Source organism: Euprymna scolopes, chromosome 5, assembly GCF_053919585.1.
Source record: "Euprymna scolopes isolate OS-2025 chromosome 5, ASM5391958v1, whole genome shotgun sequence".
Lineage (NCBI taxonomy): Eukaryota > Metazoa > Mollusca > Cephalopoda > Sepiida > Sepiolidae > Euprymna > Euprymna scolopes.
The window spans coordinates 176,622,991-176,632,990 of NC_136486.1; the positions used below are offsets into that span (position 1 = coordinate 176,622,991).

The 10,000-nt window shown below is 38.2% G+C and overlaps 1 protein-coding gene across 1 annotated transcript in view; it reads right to left on the minus strand.

The window, feature by feature from the left end:
• LOC145276667 (DNA-binding protein RFX6-like) overlaps positions 1-10,000 on the minus strand; it is a 182,393-nt gene that overhangs the window by 115,513 nt on the left and 56,880 nt on the right. Inside the window, exon 6 of the mRNA XM_080127854.1 lies at positions 3,627-3,734. Coding sequence (XP_079983980.1) covers positions 3,627-3,734 — 108 coding nt within the window. The remainder of the gene's footprint in view (positions 1-3,626; positions 3,735-10,000) is intronic.

The following is a 10,000-nucleotide window of genomic DNA, read 5'->3' on the forward strand; positions in this document are numbered from 1 at the left end:
GCTGTAAGCGTTATTCATCTATCTAAACAAAGATTTTATTCCTTATAAACCATCCTTGGTGTATGATTACGATTTCCTGTTAATTTCAGTGTTGTGTGACCAGTAGATTAAGAGTTTATCGATTAAATATTTACATACATATAGCCGCACACACACATATACATCTAAATAATAAAACGATTTTTTCAAACGCGTACATACATGAATATTATATAGTATTGATTTGTGGAGCGTACGTATGAAATTTGAAAATTTAATTAAGTCATAAATTTTATAATAAACCGAATTATGATATGAGAAGATTGCTTAACATAATGTAACTATTCAGATTATTTTAGTGTTAAATAAATCCTGGAAAATCATCAACTATGACTTTGTAAAATAAATTCTATTGCCTGCAAATATCGTCAACGAGAGAGAGAGAGAGAGAGAGAGAGAGAGAGAGAGAGAGAGAGAGAGAGAGAGAGAGAGAGAGAGAGTATCAGACCTCCCGGCGTTGTCCGGTCATAAAATGCGCTTAAATATGATGTCTTGGTTTATGCAAATTTCGTATTTATTATTAAAGAGCTAATAAACTACAAATTATTGTTTATTATATTGTACCTAATATATATTAGTGATTAGTTAAAAAAATAAAGATGATGGGTGCCCTAAACTACAATCGAAACCAAAACGTACAGTTCACGAGCATTATTCGTCACCATCTGAACTAAGTCCATAAGCATACAAAAACTTACAAAAATAATGTTGTTAAATGTATATTTGCGCATACGTAAAGGTAACACGTTTAGTCGACTTAGGCTTGCCAACTTTCAATTATTTTACTTTTGACCCGTTAGCAGCTATTTTTACCGGCTAAAAAAATAAATCGAACAAATCCATATCGCCTTATGAAGGTTTAAGTATGTAGACTAATAATTGACAAAGTAGTTTTGTAGAGACCGTTACGCACACAGACAGATAAACGAGGTCACTTTATATATATATATATATATATATATATATATATATATATATATATATATATATATATATATATATATATATAAGACAAATAGTTTAGTAAAAATTAATCTTGGGGAAAAACTAAATCCGATATCGAGAACGTTTTTTGTCAAAACAGGTTGTGTTTGATCAACACTGCTGGGAAACCATGAGATTAAATCTCCGAAACAGTTTTTCGTGGTAAGCAACTGATGATACCTGAAACAATATTAGGACTAGCGTAAAATTCTTAGAAGCCGAATAATGTATTGATTACAAGAGATCAATTGACTTACAAGCAAATGATTTGTGACTAAAAGTAGTATTTGTTTGCCATTCAGATAAAAGTTTAAAATTGGAAAACTTCTTTACATTGTCTTCATCAACACGGAGTAGAGAGTAAAAGAGGTCGAAGTAAAAAAAAATGCAGTAAAATTACAATATTTTGTACCTTAATTATACCACAAATCGAGAAGATGTCATAGGGCAGAGATATGATAATTTCAGTTACCCCTTTTTGAAGCGCGCACACACACACACACACACACACACACACACACACACACACACACACACACACACACACACACATGAAAATGGAAATTAAAAAGTGAAAAATAAAATATACATTAAAACGCATCATGTGATGGTAAGTCAAAAAATATAAAGTCAATGAGAAGTCGATAAAAACTATGTAGAATTGCCACTCGAACTATACATACCCAAATAGATGGAGTGGCAATGGAAGTGAATTCTACACGGCTAATCTAGAGAACAATATATTTAAAAATAACATGAAGCCTCCTGTGTATGTACGCTACGTGGATGACATTCTTATTTTAGCTGAAAATAATGAACGAATATACAGAAAACTCAATCCTTAAGTTCACTGTAGAGTTGAATAATAATAAAATTTCATTTCTTGACGCCCTTATTGATACGTCCAATAATAATTTTAACACTCCTGTATATAAAATGACAACGAGCATAAACTCCAGCCTCCTGAATTTTAAGCGTGAGTGTCCACATAGGTACAAAATAGCCATAATTAAAAATGTATTAAATTGCGTTAAAATGATATCATCCACAAAAAAGCATTACTAATTGAAATAAAAAGCATTAAGCAAGTACTCATCATCAACAATCATTTCCTAATTACATTGTTGATGAACAAATAAAATAAATACTCCAATCCCTTGAAAACCCTAATAATAATATTAGCCAGCACCGTAATGTAAACTCCATTAATATATTTTACCAAAATCAAATGACACCTAACTTCAGAATCGAAGAAAATGCAATTAAAAATATCGTTCGTAGATATTTGACGCCTATTGATAGCAATTCGGAAATTAAATTTATTATTTACTACAAGAAGTTTAGAACACAAAACCCCGTGGTTAGAAACAACTCATCACATAAAAACGTTGGAACAAACCGATATAATGTATAGATTCAAATGCTCCCTGGGAGAATGTAATTCCGAAAATAAATATAAGAATAATACATAGATTGGGCATACAACGACAACGCTGTCTCGGCGAATCACTATGCATTTAAATAATACTAGCGCTATATTATACAGTTGATAAAAAAACGCAACTGCTTCCCTCCAATCTTGGAAATGTCCTCGTCGACAACACAAAAAGTATACAACGGGAAAATAATATGAAAAAATTAAAAATTCTTGAAGAGTCCTATATTAGTACTCATCACCATACTATAAATAATATTGCATTCGAGAAAAGCAGCAATGTGTTAAAATGTCTTGCGTAGCGCATAATGGACAGACTGTGCCAACAGTACCAACGAACTATCTGATTTTAATAGTCGAATTTTTAATCGACTTATATTTCAATCGACTTCTCATCGACTTTATATATTTTAATTTACATCATGTAACGCGGTTTAATGTATATTTTACTTTTCATTTTTTAATTTTCATTTTCGCTCCTTCGCACTTTTACTCCCTCAACACCTGAAGATGATTCGTGGACGAATCGAAAGCGCTCATGATAATAACAACTATGGAACCTTTATTAATATTTTCGGTTTCAAGATTATAAGAAGAATCGAAAATTTTTAAAAAAGAATCATAAAGCAAAGTGTCTCCGTTGCATTTAATAATGTTTGTTTGAATGAGAATACAATGCTGCCTAAATATAGTAATTTTACACACACACACACACACACACACACACACACACACACACACATACACACACATATGTATATATATATATATATATATATATATATATATAATCTACAGAAAGACTGTTTTGCTGTATTAAAACTGTTTAGTTTAACTAGAATAGCAGTTGCCTACAATTAGGAGTGAAACCTGACCGCCTAGACGACAATCAGCGCTTCTGACGATTATATATATATATATAAGAATTTTATAAAAATAACTCCTAACGTTAAACTTTAATTGTGGTTGAATAAAATATTTTTAATACTAAAAAAATGAAAATAATTCTCTTTATTATGTGAATGTCTTTTTCAAGAATAATAATGTATCAATAAGTGTTTATTCTTCAACTATTTACTCAACTTGTTTCACACGTAGCAGCATTTGCGGTTCAAGCCACCATTTTGTATTTGATCCATATAATTGTTTTAAAAAATGTTTTTCTTACCTTTTCTCTTGAAACACTTTCTGGTAGAATTAGATATTGAGCATTCGGGAAATCCGGAAGTAGAGTCCCAGTTTTCGAACTGAGGGAGTACTTTCGAGTAAATCCACCCTAAAGACAAATAAAACGCATTAATAAACACGTGAATGAAAGACAAAACAAAAGCATACGTTTGGATTTAGGCACAGGTAGTGGGAAGAATTATTGACAGTAGTTTCAGCCAGACAGGTGTTTCTCGTGAAAGATTGGCGAGAGGGGACAAGAGATTGGAGCTCAGACGAGCACTTGCCATGGAAATATCGATAAAACAAAGACAGGCTCGCAACGTCTCTTCTGTGGGAGAGAGGCTGCAGGGAAGAGAAAAGGGCATCCTCCACTAAGCTACGAAGTCTATTTTGTACTCTGTCAAGGCAGGATAAGCTGTTTTTAGCAGCTCCTGCCCAAATGTGGCAGCAGTATTCCATCCTTGGACGTACTTGGCTTTTATGCAGATAGAGAATTGCATCAGTAGTGAGATATCTTCTGGAACGGTAGAAGGATCCCACCATTTTCCCAGCGTCCTTGGCAACAGACCTTATGTATGTGTTCCATTTCAGATCAGGAGTAAAGGTCAAACCCAGAAGCTTGTTAAAGCATGGTGCTTCCCCAAGACGAGCTCCATCCATTTCAATTGATGCCAGATAGGGATCAGAGAGTTGATGATGTAAAGATAGAAGCTTAGTTTTGGATGCATTAAAAGTGATCAGCCACCTCCAATGTGCCACGCAATGTTCCCCCAATGTGCCACGTGCTCGAGATCAGAGAAGAGAGAATTAGAGAGAACTTTGTCATTTACGGCCTTTCATGTGTTGCCATAGATGGTCGTGTCATCAGCATAGATGTCAACGAATGATTTAAGTATGTGTTTTGGGAGATCATTGATGTAGATCAGGAAGAGAGTTGGGCCCAGGATGGAGCCCTGAGGGACTCCAGCATTACTACTGTGGGCCTCTGATTTCTGCCCATCAACCACTACTCTTATGAACCTATCAGAGAGAAATGATTTAATGATTGAGAAAACATTTCCAGTTATACCGTAGCTGGAAATCTTGTGAAGTAGGCCCATGCCATACCTTATCGAAGGCCTTCGATATATCAAGAGCAATTGTCCTAGAAAGGAAACCTTTGTCAAGAGATTCACTAATCCTATGAGATGTAACCGCTAGCACATCTGCTGTAGATCTTGCAGAGCGGAAACCATATTGCATGTCATTAAGAAGGTTATTTCTGCTGAGGTGGTTGACTACTTCTTTATTTTAACTTACTCATGGCACACAGGGAGATGACTGATCACGTGAATTCTTAAATATAGAGTATACTGATGAGGTTTTCCACGGTGTTGGAAAGCAATTCTCCTTAAGGCAATGCTTAAACAGTAAGTATGGGGGCAAGTTCTGGTTGGAGCACCATTCTCCTATATGGATGCGAAACCTAGTTAGTACGAGTTTGTGACCTGCACAGACTGAATTTCGTAACGCTGCATCCTTCCGGTTCGCTGGCACCAATTAATCATGAATGCCATCATCCGTTCCCGCTGTTAGATACCATCTCGCAAACAGACGCTCCTTTCGAGACGTCTCCGATGGTTTAGTCACATTCTATGCCGGCAATCAGATGAACTCATCCATGCCACTATCAACCCAGCCTTACTCCAGGGTTGAAAGAAACGCCGAGATGGTCAGCTAGAAAATCTAGCTCGGCACTGTGACGCAGGATTCCGATTTGGTTCTGTGTTCTCGCCTTTAAGGAGTGTGCTGCTTAAACTGCGAATAGCTGGACCTGATATCGACCGCAGCTTCACTCCGACGGGCGGCCTCTTTACAAGATGCGGAGAATTTAGTTGGAGGAGCCAGCTCAACCGACCCACGGTGAACGCTTTAAAATAACGATATGCACTAAAATTCTGTTTGAAAGTTGGAAAAGAAACATGGAATGATTAAGATTGCTTTTAGGCGATCTTGCATGAACCGAGCATTAGTTTTTGAGTGGCATAAGAGATTAAAGAAAGGCAAGGAGTCTGTGAGGGATGATGTGAGGTGTAAGGAAGTCAGAACACCAGAGTTGATTGGCCAAATAAAGAATTTCATTTTTTTTTCTTCCTTTGAAGATTGTAATGCTGGGTATGGGGCAGCCAAACCAGCTGCCAACATTGCCCCGCTTTTTTATTGAAACCAACCGAGAGCTCTTTTTAGTATCCTCGCTGTTCCCTTAAATGCAATTGTCTGAATCTCTTTTGCACTTGGTTCACCAGGAATATTAGTTAGGTAGGACTTCAGGTTCTTCTTCATAAGTCCTGTGGCACCTATGATAACTGGTATGATCGATATCCCCTTTAGGTTCCAGTTTCTTTTCATATCATACATGAGACCTTGGTATTTGGTCCGTTTCTCTCTTTCAGCTCTGTTAAGACCGCCATCATTAGGAACACTCACTTCAATCAAGGTTGCAACTCTCTCTGACTTATTCCATATAACTATGTCAGGTTTCATAGCAGCATTTTCAAGGTAGGTGGCTGTAGGAATTACATGGTCGTAATGTATGGTATATAAGTCATTTCCAACTGTTCTTTCAGGTTGATGTTCCCAGGACTTGCTGCTACACTGGATGTTTATTTTTTTACAGATGGTCCAGTGGAGGTACTTGCATACTCCATCATGTCTCGCTGTATAGTAGCCGTCCCCTAGAAGAACTTTGCAACTTGATATCAGATGACCAACACTTTCCAATTCTGTATGGCAGAACCTTCATTTATTGTCATTACTGATCCATGCCATCTTCTTGAATGCATTGGTCATCAATCCCTGGTCTTGGGCAGCCATTATGACCCTTTCTTGATCGTGGTGGTGAGCCAGTTCAAAGAACCTTCTTTATCTATGTATTCCTGAGAGAGTTCCCCCAGAAAATACTTTGCACGCTGATTTTGTTCCCATTCTTTAAGGTTCATCTGTTGAAAGGTCTCGGTATATTTCTGCCGGCTCTTTCTTGCTATTTCTGTGGCACACTTGTTTGGTGTTTCGTCCTCATCTGAGAGACAGCCCTGACCAAAATGTTTGGCCAGCTGGGTGACTGATGTTTTTCTGCTGACTCTTGTCTCTTGATGTTCATATACTATTGAGAGGGTTTCATTCTGGGAGCTTCTCAGATACTGACCGGTGCTCACAATAGTTGCCCTATGTTGATGATTAATCTCTGAGAGTCCCAGACCTCCTTCTCCCCTGGGCAAATACAGCCTTGGTAAACACTGATTTCTGTATATTATTTTATGAAGCGTTAGTAGCTTCCGTGTCTTTACATCTAGCCGGTTGATGTATTTTTGTGGCCAGTCAATGATACCAAAGCTGTATGTTATTACTGGCATAGCAAGCTGGTTTATGGCAGTAATTTTATTTTTATTGGTGAGCTGGGTTTTGCATATTTTCCTCACCCGGCGTACATATTCTTTACTAATCTTCTCCCTCATCTTGGCATGTTGTATGTTCTCATTTTCCTCAATGCCAAGGTACTTGTAAGGCTCATGCTCTTCTAGATCCCTGATGTTGATGTTTTCATTAAGCTGCATATTTTCTGTGTGGGTCTTCTTCCCAGCTCTGAGTGTACATTTGGCACATTTATCCAGGCCAAACTTCATTCCGATGTCACTGGAGAATATGTGTACTACCTGCAGAAGGTGGTGCAGATCGGTGTCAGAGCTAGCATACAGCTTAAGATCATCCATGAGGAGCAGATGGTTTATTCTCTTGCTTGGATTTTGATGGCGTCCCTGACTCAAATTGTAGGCGCTCGGATTTTTATTCAAGAGCTTGCTTAGTGGGTCTATTGCCATACAGAAGAGTAAGAGAGATAACCTTGGAATATTCCCCTTTTGATTTTTACTTCAGGGATGATGGGTTTTTCCTCCATTGTGATTTAATGATATTGTAGTTTTCCACATCTGAAGGTGAGCAGCCATTGTTTGTCTAATTACCGGGTGGACTTTGTATAACACAAGGCACCGAAGTAGCCATGAGTGTGGCACACTGTCAAATGCCTTCTGGTAATCAATCCACGCCATGCTCAGGTTTTTGTGTCTCTTCTTACAGTCTTCTAGGACGGTCTTGTTGATTAATAGCTGGGCTTTGGTACCGAGGAATTTTCTTCTGCACCCTGTCTGCTCTTTTTCAAGGTAGGTCCCAGAAGATAGGTGGTCATATATACCATCGGCTATCAGACCAGTGAAAAGCTTGTAGGTAGTTGTAAGGCAGCATATTGGCCTGTATTTATTTGGCCGTTGTGTCTCCTTGGTCTTGGGTATGAGGCTGGTGTCCCCCTCTGTCAGCCAGGGTGGTGTTGCTTCTTCATCTCTTAGCATCCTGCTGAAGCAATCACTGTAGTGGGGGTGGAGTGCAGTCAATTGCTTCAGCCAAAAGTTTTGGACAGTGTCGATGCCAGGTGCTTTGTGGTTGGATAATTGTGCCAGTTTTCTTGTTATCATACCAGGAGTTATGACTGGTTCTGGCATCTGAGGCTTGGTTTCATTGAGCCTAATAATATCTTCAATCCACTGGGCCTCTTGATTATATTTGCCTTCTGTTTCAAATAGAGGTCTCCAGTAGTTTTCCAGGGCTTCCTCTGCAGGTGGACTATCTACTATAATGGTGTCCCTTATCAGCTGCCTGTAAAAAGTCCTTGGTTTGTTTTAAACTGCCTATTTTGAATCTGGGAGTTGATCTTGTTCTCCTGGTTTTTAATTCTCTGGGGAAAGTGCTGGTATTTTTCCTTCCAACTCCCTAGCTGTATTATGTAATCCCTCAATTTTCTCATGGTGGTATTTGGTACAGGGTTTTTTGATGGTGGTCTTAAGTCGACTCTGTACCGATGGATTTGCAAGGAACTGTTTTATTTGGCTTAGTTCTTTCCTGAAGAGGTTCAGTTGTTTTTGCAGCTTGGTCTTCCAGTGAGGTGTTTGTCTAGAGACTCTGGGCCCTATTCGATGATTGTGATTGAATGTTCGAAGGTTAATTTTTCTGTCAATCTAGAGTCCAGCTGCATATGTGATATGGTTGAGTTCTGTGAGCATTACTGTTGTTGGAATTAGCCTCTTGAGAGCGATGTTAACTTTGGCTATAACAGTCTTTGCTCTTCCAGCTGCTTGGATCTTGGACAAACGTCGTCTGTCCTTCATTCTCATACACCTCACCTCCTCAATTGTGTTGCTGAGCTCCTCCTCCAAAGCTAATTGTTCATCATCTGCTTCTGGGAGTACAAATGATGGTGGTGGGTGTCTATGTGATTGTGGCAGTGATGCATGTGGTGGTATCCTGGTAGGTGATGTAGATTCCTGTGTTGGTGTTTGTGGGGTTTCCAGCAGAGAGTTTGTGAAGGCAGGTGTCATATCATGCAGAGACTCCAGTGGCATAGGAGTTCCAGGAGAGCTGGGCATGTGCTGGGATATTTGGATGGGTTCTGATGGTAAAGTTGGTGGTTGTTGTTGGAGTAAGTCTATTGTGGGAATTTTTATTGGTTTTCCAGGGGACATCTGTTGTTCTGTTGTTTCATGCATATAGACCGTCGTGTGTCTATAGAGACAATAAATACACAGTTTGGTGTCAGTGTTAGAACTGTACACGCAATTATTTGCGAGGAACTGAAGATGTCGAAGAATTGCGCAAATTTGTACCAAAAGATGATCAGAAAGAAAGATGTTGTCATTAAGGCAGTTCCCCACCCTCTGTCTAGTCCAGACCTTGCACCCTGTGACTTTAGTTTATTCCCTCAGCTCAATGAAAACCTTAGAGGCTTTCGTTATGAGACAAGTAAGGAGATGAAAGAGGCTGGCGAAGGTCATTGACAAGCTCACACAAGAGAATGTCAAAGGAGCCTTTCAGAAATTGTTACAACGGTGCAACAAGTGCATTGCTGCTAGAGAACACTACTTCGAAGGAGACTAGAGTTTTATGCGTGTACTATCGATAACAAAAGTAGCCACACGAAAAAGTCTAGAAACTTATTAACGGCACATCGTAATCACGAACTAACCAGCGACGAATCTGAAGAAAGCATTTAAAATAAAATTTAACTGACATTTAAAACTATTAATTACTTTAAGGATAAGTGATTTTAACTCCTATCATTTCCACAGACGCATAATGTTATTTTGAAATTCTCTTCGTATTTCTAAATACTTATCTCAAGAAAGTTTGTCATTATGTTTGTTTGTATAAAGCATAGCATTAACATCGCTTGACCAATCATCACCAAACTTTGTCAAAATATCGAACTTGGTTTAACTAATAACTGATTTAATTGATTTCACTTTGGGATATTTAGTTCAAGGTTACAGAAACTGTGAGAATCGCACT